The sequence below is a fragment of the Diaphorina citri genome, unplaced genomic scaffold (assembly GCF_000475195.1).
Source record: "Diaphorina citri unplaced genomic scaffold, Diaci psyllid genome assembly version 1.1 scaffold1297, whole genome shotgun sequence".
NCBI classification, from domain to species: Eukaryota; Metazoa; Arthropoda; class Insecta; order Hemiptera; family Psyllidae; genus Diaphorina; species Diaphorina citri.
In genome coordinates this window covers 61784-82958 of record NW_007378726.1, presented here as the reverse complement: position 1 = coordinate 82958, position 21175 = coordinate 61784, and the positions used below count along the sequence as shown (strand labels likewise).

At 39.0% G+C, this 21175-nt stretch overlaps 2 protein-coding genes across 3 annotated transcripts; both read left to right on the top strand.

Moving 5' to 3' along the window:
- The first annotated feature begins 1675 nt into the window (after positions 1-1675).
- On the top strand, positions 1676-12162 carry LOC108253141 (replication factor C subunit 1). The gene is made up of 5 exons (XM_017446562.2): positions 1676-1781; positions 8943-9088; positions 9696-9909; positions 10631-10816; positions 11441-12162. Exons 1-5 carry the CDS (start codon positions 1683-1685, stop codon positions 11567-11569), a joined length of 774 nt encoding a protein of 257 aa, XP_017302051.1. The 5' UTR covers positions 1676-1682; the 3' UTR covers positions 11570-12162.
- Positions 12163-13999: 1837 nt separating this feature from the next.
- LOC103515212 lies at positions 14000-15804 on the top strand. Of its 2 annotated transcripts, none has more exons than XM_008480140.3 (2): positions 14000-14943; positions 15097-15804. In XM_008480140.3, the coding sequence occupies exons 1-2, from the start codon at positions 14173-14175 to the stop codon at positions 15796-15798; spliced, it is 1473 nt and encodes a 490-aa protein (XP_008478362.1). In that variant the 5' UTR covers positions 14000-14172; the 3' UTR covers positions 15799-15804. The 2 variants fall into 2 exon arrangements, with proteins under 2 accessions (XP_008478362.1, XP_026683774.1); XM_026827973.1 differs by having other exon boundaries at positions 14000-14993; positions 15147-15804.
- Positions 15805-21175: the final 5371 nt, after the last annotated feature.

The window sequence follows — 21175 nt, the reverse complement described above, 5'->3', positions numbered from 1 at the left end:
GCACAGACGTGAGTTTTGGCGCCAAATTCTTGAAAAATAAAAATGAAAATTTGAATTTTTGAAAAAAGAAAGAAGGAAAAAAAAGGAAAATAAAAGAAAAAGGGAACTTTTGAAGGAAAATCTTGATTAATGTTCATTGGAAAAGAAAAGAAGCTTTCTTTGCAGAAGATTGTCAATTATTCAATGTGGACTTTTCTTTAAGCTGTTTGTAACCTTCACTGTAACCTGTAATTACAGTTCCTGAACTTCCGAGATTCAATCATGTCTAAGGTAGGTCATGGTAGGTCACAGGTTTTCTTATAGGTACCTACCTTCTTGAGTGGAAAGTAACCTTTTGTTGTATTTTATTTAACATTTAACCCAAGAACCAAAAATTCGAGAGTGGGGGTAAAAATCTCGTAGTGGGGATAATCAGCTGATATCAAAGATTGGCAGCACTGGCGCTGTCTAGTAGAAAAGATGGGAAGCTCTTGATAAAAATTCAGCTATTCGCATGTTTGAATAATTTTTTTGTTGGCAGGATTTTTTTTCGCGGTAAAAGGTAAGCTCATATTGCACAGTGCTTCCTCCGACAGTGAAACAAAGTCAGGTAAGGCGATATCCACCTTACCTGTTCTGGAATCCAACCTCTGAACCTAGAGCTACCTCTGCATTTTAAAAGAGAGAGTTTATCAAAAATAGACCTTTACCTCAATTGCAACAAAGTAAGGATTTCCTACAATCTAGTTCCTTCATTTTGGGTTGATGACTGCTGTCACATTGATCTGGATGAACTATAAACCCTTTTCAAAAAAAGTCCAATCTTGGGTAGAAGTTGTGTTTTTGTGTATTTTAGAAACTAGATAGGAAGCTAAGGTTTTATGTAAAATTATTCTATTCTCATATAATGTAGTAGAGCTACCTCTGCATTTTAAAAGAGAGAGTTTATCAAAAATAGACCTTTACCTCAATTGCAACAAAGTAAGGATTTCCTACAATCTGATTAGTTCCTTCATTTTGGGTTGATGACTGCTGTCACATTGATCTGGATGAACTATAAACCCTTTTTTAAAAAAAGTCCAATCTTGGGTAGAAGTTGTGTTTTTGTGTATTTTAGAAACTAGATAGGAAGCTAAGGTTTTATGTAAAATTATTCTATTCTCATATAATGTACCTACACAGTTTACAGTTATAGTAGTCCCTAGAGTAGTGACCTATATGAAAACCTTAAGGTGTGTCCACACATAGCCGTCGATCGATTTCAACTGACTGTCCACACTGCATAAATTCACCTCCATCAATTGACGGCCGAGTAGTCCCTAGAGTAGTGACCTATATGAAAACCTTAAGGTGTGTCCACACATAGCCGTCGATCGATTTCAACTGACTGTCCACACTGTCGACTATGTTTGGACATACCTTTAGGTTTGGATAATAAAAATAGAAAGGAATTTTAATTGTGTTAAGCATAAAATATGCTTGTCACAAGTGTCGTTCCCTGTATAATGCACTACGCTAAATTTTATGGCTTGACTTGGACTCGAACCACCAACCTCCAGATCCGAAGTCCAACGCGCTAACCACTACACCACTGAGGTTGGTTTTGATTGGCACAAAAATTTTATGGCTTGACTTGGACTCGAACCACCAACCTCCAGATCCGAAGTCCAACGCGCTAACCACTACACCACTAAAGTGCTAAAATGGTGCTGTTTGCCAAGGCGGCTGAAAGTCTAAGCAGGGGAGATTTAGTAGAGAAGCAAATCCGTCAAAATAGTTCTTGGTCCCTGCTTCCTACACAGGTACGTATAAGTGCTCTATAAACTCTTAAACAATCAATTTTATTGTCCTCCATTCCTTAATACAATTAGATTCAAAATTAGCAATCCATCATCTGAAATTTGATAGATAGAACATCTAAAATTTTTGAAATTCAACACCCAATACTAAGGTTGGTACCATAGGACCTGCCTCGGTGGTGTAGTGGTCAAGGCGCTGGAGTAAAGGGACTTTTCAGTCCTATGCGAGCAGTATAAATAAGCACTATTATTATTATTGTTATTATTATTATTATTATGGGCAAGAAATAATTCCCCTCACCTTTGTCCAAACTTCCCCTCTCAAGTTAGAAGTTAGCCATCCACTCTCCCTCTCGAGTTAGAAGTATGGTTTGGACTATTGCACTGAAAATACTCCTAGTACATATACGGATCATTTTAATGAAAAACTCTTGATTAGATTTCGCTTCAAACCTTTGGGTGGGTAGGGGTAAATTGGAGACACATAGGGCGGTCTTTTTTTCAAGAGGTTTGATTTGATAGAGGGAACTGTAACTCCCAAGGTCTTATCGTCCCGAAAGTGAAAAGAGAAGGACGACAGGATAGGAGAAAGCCGGCCGTCCCGAGAACGAACCTAGTCCGTTCAGCATAAATTCCGTTTTTAGGCAGCAAATTAAAAGGTCTCTAACGACAGGTGAGAACTCCTGAGGTAGTATGGAAAATTATTGAAGATCAGGTTCTTTTCTAGGTCTTATTGAAATTGGCTACCTGGGAAGTTAGTTAGAAATTTCCCTATCTCAAAAGTACCCCCAAAGCCCCAACCCACCCTACTTTTTTAGTTTTCCCTTACTCAAAACGCTTATTTTACTGTCCCTCTTGGGGAACCGGTCTTGGACAGTTCACCTTGAAGATACCTATCTTTATTTCTAATATTCCCTTCATTTAAGTAGGTCTAATAATTTTAAATCCTTCTGTTCCCCTTGCGTGTGTTCCACGACATATTATTCAAAAAGTATTATCAGATTTCACACCGATGCTGACGTAACATAATATTGATGATGGGAATACTCCAATTATGAAAAGGTAGTGGCGTCTCCCTTGAAGCTAGGGAAGGTCCGGTTCGTTCCCCTAAACGGGTTTTCCCACAACAGGAAAAATGTCCGAACGTATCTCTTTGGCAGACTTTGGTCTCTCACATTGGAACGCGCCACTAAAAGTCGCACGTATACGCTTCCAATGTGAGACGGACCTTACGGAATATAGTGATCATATCTTCGATTCTAAGACCACCAGCAAATTGTCATACTGTATAAATATTTATAGCTTCCCCTTTTGAAAATCTCATGCCACGCCACTGTGAGAAGGGTAGCTACTGTATAAGTAGAGAGGGTATTAGAGACAATATAGAGAGATGTAAACACCTAGATAGCACGCTCTGTGACGTACGTGATATTTGCAGTATTTCTGTTGAATTAAAATCCTCATCTCAATTTCTATTATTTTCCTTTTATATTTTTACGGGTGATATATGAGTCTCAACTCATAACGAAGGCAACCATTTAAATGTTCCGCCAACTACTGAAAATCAGCTTTTTCTCCATTTTGATTTCATTTTAGATAAGACTTAGAGGAGACATCAATTACATACCTCCACTGTTTACAAAATAAAGCATAACTGAATTGTTATTTTTGTTCGTGTATTTTAACATGTCGAAGATTGCCACTTTTTTTGGTGTTTTAGTTGAAGTTATATTTTTAGGGTTTCAGCCCCGTGACGTTTAAACGAACTAATGGCCGGGACCACAATCTGATTTAAACTTGGTTTAACTCTTGGCTTGAGCAATCTGATTGGTCGATTTCAAACCTTTGAACCAATGAGACTGCCTCATTCAAGAGTGTTAGGTCAGATTGTGGTCCTCACTACAAATGATCTAAATCTGAGACTGAAAACTCTTATGTTTTGGCAATGACGCTGTTTCCAGCAAATGGTTTATCTTTTTACATGGTTATATGAAGTGGTCAATACAGCAAATAGTCCATCACGTAAAGTAGGTCGATAAATCGGTACTTATCGACAATAGTGTCTCGTCAAAGTGCTATCTACGGGAGTAAAGGGACTTTTCAGTCTCATTCTGGCAGTATAAACACGTACCCTCAAATTACTGTCTTTGCCACTAGTCTGCAATGCGAGATGAACTTATTAGATTGAGAAATACCTACAATCCTGTTGATTATTTTTTTCTCCAACTGATCTCGTTTTTAGCTCTTTGAAGTATTCGAGACCCGCGCTCAAATTATAGTGAAAGTAATGAGTCTCTCTAATAAAATAAAGCCACGTGTCCTCATTAAAGTTTGGAATCGGTAAAAGTGTTCTAACACGCATCTGCATGTACTGATTAATAATAGACACCTAATTAAAAAGTTATTAAGATTAGATAAGATGGCATTTGTAACGAAGCGATTTTATACCTGTTCAGACTCCGTTTCTTGGTGACTAATGCGATTGCCTGATAAACTGAAGTCCGCGGATTTGACTCCAAACGGAGGCTTGGCAATTTTTCCTCATTTCTTCAATGATCTATAGTAGCATTAACTGTTAGGTATTACGTAGATATATTTGTGTACTTATATTAGGATTAAGATAAATTTGGACCGATTGCAATACTTTCTCATTACCTTGTATAGGTTCCCTATACGTAAGGGTAATAGAAAGTAAAAAAGCTCGGGTGTCGGAAGCCCAATCGAGTCACTGGTTTCCTGAGTTTCTGGGACTCTGAAATAATCAGGGGAACTGATTAATACAGTTCTTTCTCCTGTGAAGAAGTCAAAGCAAAATGGTGAGGGGTGGTATTTGTAAAAACTTGAATTGCTCTAGGGGTTTGCAAAGGTGCCTGGGGTGGCCAAAACCAATAGAGAAGTTCCAGAGGTGGTTGAAAAGGTTGTTAGAGGGTGGCAAAGTTGACAAGTTTGTGGAAAAGGGCGTTAGGGGCTTCAAAGGACAGCAGATGACAAAAAGGGGGCAGCAAAGAACACTGGGAGTAACAAAGGGCGCCAGCAAGTTTAATAGGAGCACCAGGGCATGGAAAAGGGCACCAGAGGGGCGGCAAAGGGCACTAGGGGCAAAAACGGGCTGCAAGGGGGAGGTAAATGGCGACAGGAGTTGGCAAAGGGCACCGAGGCGCCTTGAAACAGCCGCTTTTATAGATATCGGCAATCGCTCTATTCTCGCTCACGTAGGACGTAGCGTAACAATACCTATATATCTTTAAAGGTACCCACTGTTAGCATAATGGGACATCTTGTTCTAAGCTGGCAGTCTAAATAAAGCACTACTTACCTACTACATTTTCTTAGTAAGTACTTTCACATTTTATTATCAAACTCAACAACACATAACGAAACAAAAGAAAAACATCTTTTGATTCAAGCTCATTATTATGATAACAACATAATCAAAGGACAGCAGATGGCAAAAAGGGGTGCCAAAGGACACTGGGTGGGGCGGCAAAGGGTGCCAGATAGCCAAATAGGGGCACCAGGGGATGGAAAAGGGTACCAGAGGGGCAGAAAAGGCAAAGCTTGGTATGCCACCCCCCCACAGCGTGCCGCCCTGTTTGCGGGAACAGGTTGAACAGGCCTTAATCCGGGGCTGATACCTACACTTCAGTGTATTAACATTAAAAATATGTAATAAGTAAGTAAAAAATAAAATAAAACGCTATGATTGTGGTGAGTTTAACCTTCTCTACAGGGTGTCCCGCGAACGAGTGTACAACGCTCGAGGGTTGTTGCAGGACCTAAAGGGCTACCAGAAAAACCTATTTGGTCTGGTCAAATTTTCAACGGGGGCGAAGTTATTTAGGATTTTCCGTTTTTCAACATGTTTCATACCTTGTCCCCTTAAAACGCTTATATCTTTTGAACCAATCTTCTTCTTTTTCTTCGCCTTATCAGCTGTCCATGTTAGCAGCTCAAGGTCAAAGTGAATCGGTGCAGTCGGAAGCCAAAAACGTCAAACTGGTGAGTCTTCAGTTAATTCGGTAATTATTCAGAAGTCATGACAGTGAAAAAGAAAGCTCCTTTTTGTATTTAACCTAACCCTATAGTAACACTGGTCACTACTCATTTGTGACAGCTCCTTTTTGTAGCAATTTTCCGTCTTCGCCTTTTCCCATGTTCGGATGGGGTCGGCATTTGTCGTTGGCCTCTCAATCAGCTTTAGAGTGATCGCTTTGAGGCCAACTGGGTTTGGCCAAACAAAAATTTCCTAGTGGATGCCCTTCGCTATTGATATAGCATAAGGAACCAATAAATTTATTAAAAAAATTGATTGCATCATTGAAAAGAACACATAAGTTGGTTTTGTTACTGGAGGAAAATTCGGTGCGGTGGTAGAAAGAAATAGGTGGACAGTGATTCATAGTACAGTAGGAAAGTGACGGATTTTCCTTTGAATCGTTAATATCTCCGTAAATAATGATGGCAGGCGGGCAATCTAACGAGCTAACTAGGCTGGCATTTGTTTTTTAATTCTATTTATTTGCTGCCTTCTTTTTTCAGATGAAGAAGAAGCCTACCTCCAGTGCTAGTAGTAAAGCTTCATCAGAGCAAAGTACCTCATCTGGTAGGGGAGGGAGAGGAGGAGGGGCAAGGGGAGGGGGCAGAGGTTCACGGAGGGGCAAGAAATAATTCCCCTCACCTTTGTCCAAACTTCCCCTCTCAAGTTAGAAGTTAGCCATCCACTCTCCCTCTCGAGTTAGAAGTGGACCATCCTACTCCTAGTATGTTAAGGACTACCTTATACCTCCATGGTTAAGGAGGTCTTTTCTTGATCCCTTCTGTACCGCGTCCACTTTTGGTTTGGACTATTGCACTGAAAATACTCCTAGTACATATACGGATCATTTTAAAACTCTTGATTAGATTTCGCTTCAAACCTTTGGGTGGGTAGGGGTAAATTGGAGACACATAGGGCGGTCTTTTTTTCAAGAGGTTTGATTTGATAGAGGGAACTGTAACTCCTAAGGTCTTATCGTCCCGAAAGTGAAAAGAGAAGGACGACAGGATAGGAGAAAGCCGGCCGTTCCGAGAACGAACCTAGTCCGTTCAGCATAAATTCCGTTTTTAGGCAGCAAATTAAAAGGTCTCTAACGACAGGTGAGAACTCCTGAGGTAGTATGGAAAATTATTGAAGATCAGGTTCTTTTCTAGGTCTTATTGAAATTGGCTACCTGGGAAGTTAGTTAGAAATTTCCCTATCTCAAAAGTACCCCCAAAGCCCCAACCCACCCTACTTTTTTAGTTTTCCCTTACTCAAAACGCTTATTTTATATAATAGTATTAGTTATCGTCGTATCCTTTGTTATTACTTTCTATTTTTTTATTTATTTATTATTTTTTTTTTTTTATTTTACTGTGAGATATGTGTTACATATTGTGAAGTTCAATCGTGTTGTTGATTGTCAGGAATTGACTGTTGTCATTAAATTTCAAGATCTGCCATATCGGGTGGGACATAACTTTGAATTAAAATCCTCATCTCAATTTCTATTATTTTCCTTTTATATTTTTACGGGTGATATATGAGTCTCAACTCATAACGAAGGCAATCATTTAAATGTGCCGCTAATAACTGAAAATCAGCTTTTTCTCCATTTTGATTTCATTTTAGATAAGACTTAGAGGAGACATCAATTATATACCTCCACTGTTTACAAAATAAAGCATAACTGGATTGTTATTTTTGTCTGTATTTTAACATGTCGAAGATTGCCACTTTTTTGGTGTTTTAGTTGAAGTTATATTTTTAGGGTTTCACGCCCGTGACGTTTAAACAAACTAATGGCCGGGACCACAATCTGATTTAAACTTGGTTTAACTCTTGGATTGAGCAATCTGATTGGTCGATTTCAAACCTTTGAACCAATGAGATTGCCCCATCCAAGAGTGTTAGGTCAGATTGTGGTCCTCACTATAAATGATCTAAATCTGAGACTGAAAACTCTTTTGTTTTGGCAATGACGCTGTTTCCAGCAAATGGTTTATCTTTTTACATGGTTATATGAAGTGGTCAATACAGCAAATAGTCCATCATGTAAAGTAGGTCGACAAATCGGTACTTATCGACAATAGTGTCTCGTTAAAGTGCTATCTACGGGAGTAAAGGGACTTTTCAGTCTCATTCTGGGCAGTGTATACGAGCAATCTATCCATTCTGTTGTATTATCTCATTAGGTCTCTGATTAGTATTCACTCTTCACGGGACCAAATGACGAAATAGACTTGTGAATATGATGCCCATTATTTATGTAAATTAATGTTTTCCAAGTTGTTTTCTCTGTACTTCCTCCTCTTTCTTACTTCATTTTTAGATTATCTAAGATGTTTTAAGCTAGAAGATGGGTGAGATGAGACCGCTATGTTTATGAAGACTTACGAGGAATAAAGAATTTTCAATTTACCTACCAAGTTTCGTGTGTAAAATATGTAAGTTTTAATTTTTTACTTTATTTGATTTCATTTTTCGAAACGTTTATTTTTTTGTCCTAGATATTTATTTTGAGTTTCTAATGGTGCGTTTCCACTATGGAAACAGATCATACCGATCGGCAAATGCCCACTGAGTGGAAACGTACCATTATATCTAAGTTATCTATAGCCATAATTGCATGCTTGTTAGATATTTTTTTAGATATTATTATGTATGTTCTCGGGAGAAAAACGAGGGAAAAGTTTCAGGTCCTTGAAGTTTTTCCTGATTTTTCAACCTAACTCTGGACAGTCTGGACAAACTATCTACCTACGTGTCATTACCGAAGCCTCTTTTATACCCTAATGAATCTTGATTTTATACAATTAGATTCAAAATTAGCAATCCATCATCTGAAATTTGATAGATAGAACATCTAAAATTTTTGAAATTCAACACCCAATACTAAACTACACGAGGCCCCGATCATTAGAGCCTGTGCACCATGCTCCACATGGACTTTACCAGCTTCTCCCTATCAAGGGACTCATTCAGGATGGAGTGTTTGGGGCTGCTCTCCTGAGAGCAACTGTCCCTCTTGGGGAACCGGTCTTGGACAGTTCACCTTGAAGATACCTATCTTTATTTCTAATATTCCCTTCATTTAAGTAGGTCTATTAATTTTAAATCCTCCTGTTTCCCTTGCGTAATTGCAGGCAATGTTCTCCAGTGTACTTCCTGGAGATTTCCTAGCGGGACATGTGAGTGGTCGTATTCAGTTTCCAATGTGGTTCGGCAAGAACTCACGGGGCAACAAAATCGATCGTCTTATTCAAGAAATCCAAGTGCATACTCGACTGAGGTAAGTCGTTTGGTTCCTTGGGATTCTTGGGAAAGCCCGAAAATCCCCTTTTATTTATTTTGCCTTACCAAACCTTAGGCAGGAAGAACTCACGGGGCAACAAAATCGATCGTCTTATTCAAGAAATCCAAGTGCATACTCGACTGAGGTAAGTCGTTTGGTTCCTTGGGAAAGCCCGAAAATCCCCTTTTATTTATTTTGCCTTACCAAACCTTAGGCAGGCCCCCCCGAGCTTCATTTTCCTCTTTTGATGTAGGCTAGATTTCGAAAATTTGGAGCATCCACTCTGACGTCACTACTCTTTGAACTTTTTCATTAGAACGGCATATAAAAATTGAATTTTTGATCTTTTAAATTTACTTTTTCGAAGTTTTGACCTCAAATTTGGGCTAGATTTCGAAAATTTGGAGCATCCACTCTGACGTCACTACTCTTTGAACTTTTTCATTAGAACGGCATATAAAAATTGAATTTTCGATCTTTTAAATTTACTTTTTCGAAATTTTGACCTCAAATTTAAATTTCCCATATCTTTTTACGTAGGAATCGACCTTATATTCAAATTTAATTCAAATGCAACTGCTAATTATTTCCCACATTCCTACAGGATGTCAAGCAGTAAGGAATCGATAAATCTGGACTACATGCGATACCTAAGAGACGCTATCTTAGAGCCGCTTGTCAAATCAGGGTCGGATGGTGTGTCAGAGTCATTGGCCCTGTTACAACACTATTGTCTGACGCGTGAAGACTTGGATAGCATATGTGAGGTGGCCGCTTGGCCCAATGCAGCTGACCCTATGAGCAAGATTGAGAGCAAGGTGAGAAGAATAGAGTAGAAGGAAGGAAGAAGAAGGAGGAATAATTGTGTTGAGCATAAATACTCGTCAAAAATGTCGTTCTTCGCTTAATACACTACACTAAATTTTATGACTTGACTTGGACTCCAACCACCAACCTCCAGATTCAAAGACCACCGCGCTAACCACTACACCACTGAGGTTGGTAGCGCTTACAAGCCAGGTGCCATTCAAGGTAACTAGGCTGGCTCAGATCTTGATATTACTTTAACTTGAATTTTTATCTGGGGTCAAAAAACATCGAGGTTCTGGCGACCACTTGAGCCTGTTTACACTTGCGATTTCTTTCCAATTGTTTTGTAGGTGATGTAATTTAAATGAAAGTGTTCACACTACACACGACACGATCGCTTACAAGTCAGGTGCCATTCAAGGTAACTAGGCTGGCTCAGATCTTGATATTACTTTAACTTGAATTTTGATCTGGGGTCAAAAACATCGAGGTTCTGGCGACCACTTGAGCCTGTTTACACTTGCGATTTCTTTCCAAATGTTTTGTAGGTGATGTAATTTAAATGAAAGTGTTCACACTACACACGACACGATTATTTTTTCCGAACGACACAAAATGTCCTTGTAGGCAATGTACTTCAAATGAGAGTGTTCCCACTACACACGACACGACTTTTTTTTCCGAACTACAAGTATGAACGGGTTTTTACCCCTTTCTCTTTTTCTCCAGGTGAAAGCCGCGTTTACACGAGCCTACAACAAGACAGCTATCGTGACACCGTACGCTCTTGTGGCTCCGGTTAAGAAGGGAAAAGGAGGACAGGCAGAGGAAGAGGGAGAGGAAGGAATGGAGGAGAATGAGGAGGAGGAGGCTACAGAACAGGATGATGATGTTGACACGGACGCTATGATTGTGGTGAGTTTAACCTTCTCTACAGGGTGTCCCGCGAACGAGTGTACAACGCTCGAGGGTTGTTGCAGGACCTAAAGAGCTACCAGAAAAACCTATTTGGTCTGGTCGAATTTTCAACGGGAGCGAAGTTATTCAGGATTTTCTGTTTTTCAACATGTTTCATACCTTGTCCCCTTAAAACGCTTATATCTTTTGAACCAATCTTCTTTTTCTTCGCCTTTTCCCATGTTCGGATGGGGTCGGCATTTGTCGTTGGCCTCTCAATCAGCTTTAGAGTGATCGCTTTGAGGCCAACTGGTTTTGGCCAAACAAAAATTTCCTAGTGGATGCCCTTTGCACTCAACCTTCGCTATTGATATAGCATAAGGAACCAATAAATTTATAAAAAAAATTGATTGCATCATTGAAAAGAACACATAAGTTGGTTTGGTTACTGGAGGAAAATTCGGTGCGGCGGTAGAAAGAAATAGGTGGACAGTGATTCATAGTACAGTAGGAAAATGACGGATTTTCCCTTTGAGTCGTTAATATCTCCGTAAATAATGATGGCAGGCGGGCAATCTAACGAGCTAACTAGGCTGGCATTTGTTTTTTAATTCTATTTATTTGCTGCCTTCTTTTTTTCAGATGAAGAAGAAGCCTACCTCCAGTGCTAGTAGTAAAGCTTCATCAGAGCAAAGTACCTCATCTGGTAGGGGAGGGAGAGGAGGAGGGGCAAGGGGAGGGGGCAGAGGTTCACGGAGGGGCAAGAAATAATTCCCCTCACCTTTGTCCAAACTTCCCCTCTCAAGTTAGAAGTTAGCCATCCACTCTCCCTCTCGAGTTAGAAGTGGACCATCCTACTCCTAGTATGTTAAGGACTACCTTATACCTCCATGGTTAAGGAGGTCTTTTCTTGATCCCTTCTGTACCGCGTCCACTTTTGGTTTGGACTATTGCACTGAAAATACTCCTAGTACATATACGGATCATTTTAAAACTCTTGATTAGATTTCGCTTCAAACCTTTGGGTGGGTAGGGGTAAATTGGAGACACATAGGGCGGTCTTTTTTTCAAGAGGTTTGATTTGATAGAGGGAACTGTAACTCCTAAGGTCTTATCGTCCCGAAAGTGAAAAGAGAAGGACGACAGGATAGGAGAAAGCCGGCCGTTCCGAGAACGAACCTAGTCCGTTCAGCATAAATTCCGTTTTTAGGCAGCAAATTAAAAGGTCTCAAACGACAGGCTAGAACGCCTGAGGTAATATGGAAGTTTTATTAGGATCCATTTCTTTTCTAGGTCTTATTGAAATTGGCTACCTGGGAAGTTAGTTAGAAATTTCCCTATCTCAAAAGTAACCCCAAAGCCCCAACTCACCCTACTTTTTTATTTTTCCCTTACTCAAAACGCTTATTAAAAAACATCGAGGTTCTGGCGACCACTTGAGCCTGTTTACACTTGCGATTTCTTTCCAAATGTTTTGTAGGTGATGTAATTTAAATGAAAGTGTTCACACTACACACGACACGATTATTTTTTCCGAACGACACAATATGTCCTTGTAGGCAATGTACTTCAAATGAGAGTGTTCCCACTACACACGACACGACTTTTTTTTCCGAACTACAAGTATGAACGGGTTTTTACCCCTTTCTCTTTTTCTCCAGGTGAAAGCCGCATTTACACGAGCCTACAACAAGACAGCTATCGTGACACCGTACGCTCTTGTGGCTCCGGTTAAGAAGGGAAAAGGAGGACAGGCAGAGGAAGAGGGAGAGGAAGGAATGGAGGAGAATGAGGAGGAGGAGGCTACAGAACAGGATGATGATGTTGACACGGACGCTATGATTGTGGTGAGTTTAACCTTCTCTACAGGGTGTCCCGCGAACGAGTGTACAACGCTCGAGGGTTGTTGCAGGACCTAAAGAGCTACCAGAAAAACCTATTTGGTCTGGTCGAATTTTCAACGGGAGCGAAGTTATTCAGGATTTTCTGTTTTTCAACATGTTTCATACCTTGTCCCCTTAAAACGCTTATATCTTTTGAACCAATCTTCTTTTTCTTCGCCTTTTCCCATGTTCGGATGGGGTCGGCATTTGTCGTTGGCCTCTCAATCAGCTTTAGAGTGATCGCTTTGAGGCCAACTGGTTTTGGCCAAACAAAAATTTCCTAGTGGATGCCCTTTGCACTCAACCTTCGCTATTGATATAGCATAAGGAACCAATAAATTTATAAAAAAAATTGATTGCATCATTGAAAAGAACACATAAGTTGGTTTGGTTACTGGAGGAAAATTCGGTGCGGCGGTAGAAAGAAATAGGTGGACAGTGATTCATAGTACAGTAGGAAAATGACGGATTTTCCCTTTGAGATATTAGATTCCGTCAATTAGGCATCCTGATGACTTCTGATTATCCACCTTATTAGCTCTCATAATTATGAGATCTGTGTACGTGTATACGACTGAACACACATAGGAAGCGTAGTCGCTCGATGAAAATCGAAATTTCGGAGAAAAAAGTTTTTAAATTCAGGGGACCCTAAGACGGGTATTTCTACCCATTTCCCGATTAGGAACTTTCAAAATCGGACCTACAATACTTCCTCATAACGTACCTAGGTAACGTATGTGAATATAAGTCCAGGAGAGAGAGTAAGAAAGAGCCTTATTTCCTTAGTAAATAATGATGGCAGGCGGGCAATCTAACGAGCTAACTAGGCTGGCATTTGTTTTTTAATTCTATTTATTTGCTGCCTTCTTTTTTTCAGATGAAGAAGAAGCCTACCTCCAGTGCTAGTAGTAAAGCTTCATCAGAGCAAAGTACCTCATCTGGTAGGGGAGGGAGAGGAGGAGGGGCAAGGGGAGGGGGCAGAGGTTCACGGAGGGGCAAGAAACTGAAGTTTCTCCCAGTAAAAAACACAAGTCACCTGTCTCATCTACATCTAAAAACTCGGAAACAAAATCTCCAGGGCCAAGGAGTGAAAATAATTTGTTTGAAAGTAAATTGAAGTCACCCCTAAAAAGTGAAAAATCACCCAAGAAAAATAATGTATTTGAAAGCAAAGTGAAGTCGCCCCTAAAAATAAAAAAAAAAAAAAAAAAAAAAAAAAAAAAAAATGTGATATGCTAGCTAGACATTTAGTTCCGAATAAATAAAATAATAATAACTTGAAATACTGGTCTGTGTATATCAAATGGATGGCGTCAAGGAAAACCCTTGACACTGCATTTACTCTCAGTGCTAAGATCGGCCATTAACAATTTTTAATTAAATTTTATGACAGTTTTAAATCGAACTGTCCTGTTGGAAATTATATTTTGTATGAAACATAGTATTATTATACATGTGGAAAACTTGTAAATAAGTATTTAAGTAAACATGGTAAAAATCAACCGATATAGTGTAGCACCATGTGGCAGAGGCAACAAGGTCCTCCTGTTTCCAGGACAAGAGAAAACTGTCGATCAAAGAAAAAGAAAGCGAGCCTGTATCAAAGAAGAACAATATGAAACATTCATGGTCAATACCAAGCTCATGAATAATATCAAAAAGAAGCTTGGGAAAGCTCAGTTCTTCAAAGCTGAAACAGACTTTATGCATATAAAGTTACGCCCTAGACTAGAAGATGGACTTATTGATCTGGATGATCTTCCATCCAAAGCTAAACTTACAACCTTTGAAGAAGCAATACAGCATCTTCAGAAGAATAATCTTGAAACCTTACCAAGTATCAAGCAGTATGAAGCTAAGGTAAAAGCGTTAAAAAATAATAGAATAACATTGGACTTTGATCTTCAAGCTCTAGGAACATGTAGAAATAAGAATCGGGTGCGAAGCAGAATTAATCAAGCAACAAAAAAGCGAGGATTAATGGAATCCAAAGCCATCACTTTACAACGAGAAAAACAAGTGATAGACTCTGAAATTTTGAGGGAAGAGAAACTATACTACGATTTGTGTAAGAAAATGGAGAGTCGAAACAACGAGATCTCCAAGTTAATCGTAGAAAATAGATGTCTCTTGAAACTGAGGAAACAAAAACTTGACACGTTGCTTAACTTAGAACAGGACTTTGATGATGCTAAAGAAATGTTAAATCGACAGCTGGCGCTATTGAAAAAAGACGCAAAATACCTATCAAAAGAGGATTTCACAATCAACTGTGATGCTATAATTAAAAAACATTCGCGTTGTTATAGGAAGAAAAAGAGCATGAAGACGTGTCCAGTGAAGCGTAAATCTCCTAAAGTTGAGATGGTAATTGTGAATGATGTCCCTCAGGATGTAAAAAGTAATAGGGATTTCACAATCAACTGTGATGCTATAATTAAAAAACATTCGCGTTGTTATAGGAAGAAAAAGAGCATGAAGACGTGTCCAGTGAAGAAGCGCAAATCTCCTAAAGTTGAGATGGTAATTGTGAATGATGTCCCTCAGGATGTAAAAAGTAATAATATTCCTAGAAAGAAGAGTCAGAAGAAAAATCAATTTGGCATTTATCAAGAAGTTCATGAACTACAAGCCAGATTTATGGAATTGACAATGATGTACAAGAAAATGCATTATGAGACCGCTGGCAGAATAAAACAATTGAAGAAGAAAACAAAATCCTCTTCTCCTCTTGCCGTCAAGAAAAAAATGCTTGCGGCAAGAATTAAAAAACAAAAGAACATCTGGAAAGAGAAAACTGTACAATTGAAAGTGGGTACCAGAGTAATGAAAGCTACTCAGAAAAATATGCACCATGAATATGCTGAGATAAGAAGGATTTTCAGATTTGCAGAGAGAACTGTAGAACGTATAGCGGAAGCAGTAATGACAGGTGAAGAACAGGATGCCACGATGAAAGAACTTAAAACCCAGGCTGTTCTAATAGAAAGTGAAAAAGACATGGAGGAGAGTACAAGTGCAGTGAATAAAGACACTTTACCAACAGTGATGAAACTGATTGATGAGAAATTAACGAGGTGGCTCAAACAATACAAGGTCAAAGAATACAAATGATTGAAAGTTTAATGTCTTGTTACTGATTGATGAGAAATTAACGAGGTGGCTCAAACAATACAAGGTCAAAGAATACAAATGATTGAAAGTTTAATGTCTTGTTACTTTTTTTAAACCTCAAATTATGTACGTGTAATGTAGTTGTACATTTAATAAAACTTTAATTATTTTAGCTCCTGTGTTATTTATTCTCCTCCTGAATCATAATATGTCACATCATGCTATGAATGGAAATATACTAATCTCATAATTATTCTCCTTTATTTCAGGGACCATGGGATGTGCTAAGGAAAGTATTTTCGGCAGAGGAACAGAAAACCATGAGCATCTTTGATAAGAGCGATCTATTCTTCCACGATTACCAGGTTGCACCCTTGTTTGTTCATGAAAATTATCTTTCCGTCACACCCCACAATTTTGACAAGTACGTTTGATAAAAACAGTAGTTTTCTAGCTTTCATTTATTGCGAAATAGGCCATTAACCCAAAGCCTGCATTGTCTTAACTCAAATATGGCTGAAATCGGCCAATTTAAAGGAAACTTATTTTCCAAGGCCAGGTCCACCTGATAGTGTGTGTGCTCATCAGGTATCAGGTAGACCTGACAGGTGGACCTGATCAGGTGTACCTATCAGATCTACCTGGTAGTGAGTGGCTGACCTTAAAGTAGGTTCTGTTTGTAGTAGTTTTCTAGCTTTCATTTATTGCGAAATAGGCCATTAACCAAAAGCCTGCATTGTCTTAACTCAAATATGGCTGAAATCGGCCACACCCCACAATTTTGACAAGTACGTTTGATAAAAACAGTAGTTTTCTAGCTTTCATTTATTGCGAAATAGGCCATTAACCAAAAGCCTGCATTGTCTTAACTCAAATATGGCTGAAATCGGCCAATTTAAAGGAAACTTATTCTGTCAGGTGGACCTGATCAGGTGTACCTATCAGATCTACCTGGTAGTGAGTGGCTGACCTTAAAGTAGGTTCTGATTGGTGTATTTATCGTTTTGTTTTAGGAACAAGAAAAGTGCTAAAATGGTGCTGTTTGCCAAGGCGGCTGAAAGTCTAAGCAGGGGAGATTTAGTAGAGAAGCAAATCCGTCAAAATAGTTCCTGGTCCCTGCTTCCTACACAGGTACTTATAAGTGCTCTATAAACTCTTAAACAATCAATTTTATTGTCCTCCATTCCTATTAGATTCAAAATTAGCAATCCATCATCTGAAATTTGATAGATAGAACATCTAAAATTTTTGAAATTCAACACCCAATACTAAACTACACGAGGCCCCGATCATTAGAGCCTGTGCACCATGCTCCACATGGACTTTACCAGCTTCTCCCTATCAAGGGACTCATTCAGGATGGAGTGTTTGGGGCTGCTCTCCTGAGAGCAACTGTCCCTCTTGGGGAACCGGTCTTGGACAGTTCACCTTGAAGATACCTATCTTTATTTCTAATATTCCCTTCATTTAAGTAGGTCTAATAATTTTAAATCCTTCTGTTCCCCTTGCGTGATTGCAGGCAATGTTCTCCAGTGTACTTCCTGGAGATTTCCTAGCGGGACATGTGAGTGGTCGTATTCAGTTTCCAATGTGGTTCGGCAAGAACTCACGGGGCAACAAAATCGATCGTCTTATTCAAGAAATCCAAGTGCATACTCGACTGAGGTAAGTCGTTTGGTTCCTTGGGATTCTTGGGAAAGCCCGAAAATCCCCTTTTATTTATTTTGCCTTACCAAACCTTAGGCAGGCCCCCCGAGCTTCATTTTCCTCTTTTGATGTAGGCTAGATTTCGAAAATTTGGAGCATCCACTCTGACGTCACTACTCTTTGAACTTTTTCATTAGAACGGCATATAAAAATTGAATTTTTGATCTTTTAAATTTACTTTTTCGAAGTTTTGACCTCAAATTTGAATTTCCCATATCTTTTTACGTAGGAATCGACCTTATATTCAAATTTAATTCAAATGCAACTGCTAATTATTTCCCACATTCCTACAGGATGTCAAGCAGTAAGGAATCGATGAATCTGGACTACATGCGATACCTAAGAGACGCTATCTTAGAGCCGCTTGTCAAATCAGGGTCGGATGGTGTGTCAGAGTCATTGGCCCTGTTACAACACTATTGTCTGACGCGTGAAGACTTGGATAGCATATGTGAGGTGGCCGCTTGGCCAAATGCAGCTGACCCTATGAGCAAGATTGAGAGCAAGGTGAGAAGAATAGAGTAGAAGGAAGGAAGAAGAAGAAGAAGGAGGAATAATTGTGTTGAGCATAAATGCTCGTCAAAAATGTCGTTCTTCGCTTAATACACTACACTAAATTTTATGACTTGACTTGGACTCCAACCACCAACCTCCAGATTCAAAGACCACCGCGCTAACCACTACACCACTGAGGTTGGTAGCGCTTACAAGTCAGGTGCCATTCAAGGTAACTAGGCTGGCTCAGATCTTGATATTACTTTAACTTGAATTTTGATCTGGGGTCAAAAAACATCGAGGTTCTGGCGACCACTTGAGCCTGTTTACACTTGCGATTTCTTTTCAATTGTTTTGTAGGTGATGTAATTTAAATGAAAGTGTTCACACTACACACGACACGATTATTTTTTCCGAACGACACAATATGTCCTTGTAGGCAATGTACTTCAAATGAGAGTGTTCCCACTACACACGACACGACTTTTTTTCCGAACTACAAGTATGAACGGGTTTTCACCCCTTTCTCTTTTTCTCCAGGTGAAAGCCGCACTTCATCTGAATCAGACACAATCAAAGTCCTCTTCTTCTTTTTGTCCTTTTCACTGTGACTTTTCTTTCCATTACTACTAATCACAGGCGATGGGCTACTTGTTTTACCCTTTGATATGAAATATGATCTGATATCCTGTAAGTAAATTAATGAGAAAAATCATATAATTAAGAAACAATGTTTGTCACACTTTTTTTAAAAAAATTTTATTTTTAGTGACTGAATGTCATAGCATTCTCACTGAACAAGAGGAAAAGATGAAATTGGACATCAGTTGGGAAAGTAGAATCTATGTAACAGACAAGCAAGATACAAGGGATAATATCTTTTGCATGTAACAGACAAGCAAGATACAAGGGATAATATCTTTTGCCCTGTTCACATTTCATACCAGTCAAGTACAGATTTCTGTAATAATTCATCATGTGAACATATTGTGCAACTTACAGAAAATTGTGAAGGGGTGAGCAGCTGACAACTGTCATTAGCATGAAAGTTACTTGCCCCATGTGAATGAAGTGAGGAAGTGTCAAATCCGCCTTTTGTTGGCTTAGTAAAAAGGGTTACTTTCCACTCAAGAAGGTAGGTACCTATAAGAAAACCTGTGACCTACCATCACCTACCTTAGACATGATTGAATCTCGGAAGTTCAGGAACTGTAATTACAGGTTACAGTGAAGGTTATCCAGTAGGTACTTCGAACTTACCAGTTGATGGAGTCCAGGAAAACTTTAACCCGACTGTCCGGTTTGGATAAATTTGGATGGACTTGTTGTGTAGCCTGGGGGTGGTTAGAATGTAATATGAATCTGAGGACCAAGAATATAATAAGGGGTTGAACCAATTAGATTGCAGGAAATCCTTACATTGTTGCAATTGAGGTGAAGGTCTATTTTTGATGAACTCTCTCTTTTAAAATGCAGAGGTAGCTCTAAGTTCAGAGGTTGGATTCCAGGACAGGTAAGGTGGATATTGCCTTACCTGACTTTGTTTCACTGTCGGAGGAAGCACTGTGCAATATACCTTCCCCTTTTAAAGATTCTCTACCATTGCACATGTGACATGTTTGGCAACAATGCCTATTTTTTTGCTGTCACATTGATCTGGACACACTATAGTCAGAACTAAAGAAGGTACGAAACTTATATAATGGAAATTTAACAAACAAAGTTTATGACTCTTTAAATCAACAGTACATACTTAAAAGGCACATTGAAAAAATGTAATTAACGTAATAAGAGCTACATTTTTTTTCTATTACCTGAGAAAAATGGAGTGAGTGATGAGCAAGACAGAAGTGATGATACTTCCTCCTGGAGCAATCTCTTAGATCGCGTATCGGAAGCATTGAATTCTACAACATCAAATCCCAACTCTTGACACACCAAAGTCACGGTGGTTGTTTTGCCAATTCCTGGAGGTCCAGACAAGAGGGCAGCTTTGAAATAGGCTCCATCGTCGTCTTTAGCCCATGGACCTATAAGAGAATTTGATAACATGAGATCAGGAAAGAAAAAGAGAAATGTTATGTAATAAATAGTAAGATAAAATGGCAGTCACTCCATATTATTTTTAGCCCATGGACCTATAAGAGAATTTGATAACATGAGATCAGGAAAGAAAAAGAGAAATGTTATGTAATAAATAGTAAGATAAAATGCCAGTCACTCCATATTCTTTCTTTGGATTAACACCTCAATGTCCATCAAGATAGAAATAACAGGGTTCTTCTTTTATCTATACAAAGCCACCCTTGCGAGAAAAACAAATGGGTACTTACTTATGTAATTAGCAATTAGGAATCACTACTCACTTGGTTTTACAAGCTTCTTTGTCCCCGACTGATTGGTATGCCAATTTTTCAACCATTTTAACAATTTATTGACAACACTTTTATCACCCTGTTGTCCAACAATTTGTTTTATATTTTTTGGCTTATATTTGTCCACCCATAATGTGAAAGTGGCACCTGGAGTTGCTTGGCTCGATTGCTTAGAAGTCAAAGTTTCTTTAGAAGAATCAGCATCCGGTTTTTTATCATAGAAACTTTTTGAAGTTTTCTTCTCTGGCTCAACCTGTTACAGGAAGAACATGATTTTTTTAGGGGGGGGGGGACAAGAAGGTATCCAGGCAGTGACTGTAATTTTTAAAGCTGTATAATATCATAAGTACAGTCCACGTCAACTGGGAAGTCCGATGGAAGCGCATGGAGGGGAACCGCAACTTCTCAACTGTAAGTCGGACAGTTCTAGAAGTTTCACCATTCGATTCGGCGTGAAAAATCCCATGGGATCAACTATTCACATGCTTACTTGTTAATCAACGAGCTATTTTTTGACGAGTGCGCACCCAAAGGTCATCGGACTTCCCAGTTGAAGTGGACTGTAAGTATTATTCTTTTATGTTAGACTAAACAGGTACCTAGATTATGTAAATGCGATTATTTGTGTTATTATATCACAACTTTGGTGCTCACTGCAGCATTGTAGGATTTTCCCAATATCTCAATAATCCTAAAATCCCATGTTATTATGTCACAACTTTGGTGCTCACTGCAGCATTGTAGGATTTTCCCAATATCTCAATAATCCTAAAATCCAATGTTGTAATCCCACTGGTGAA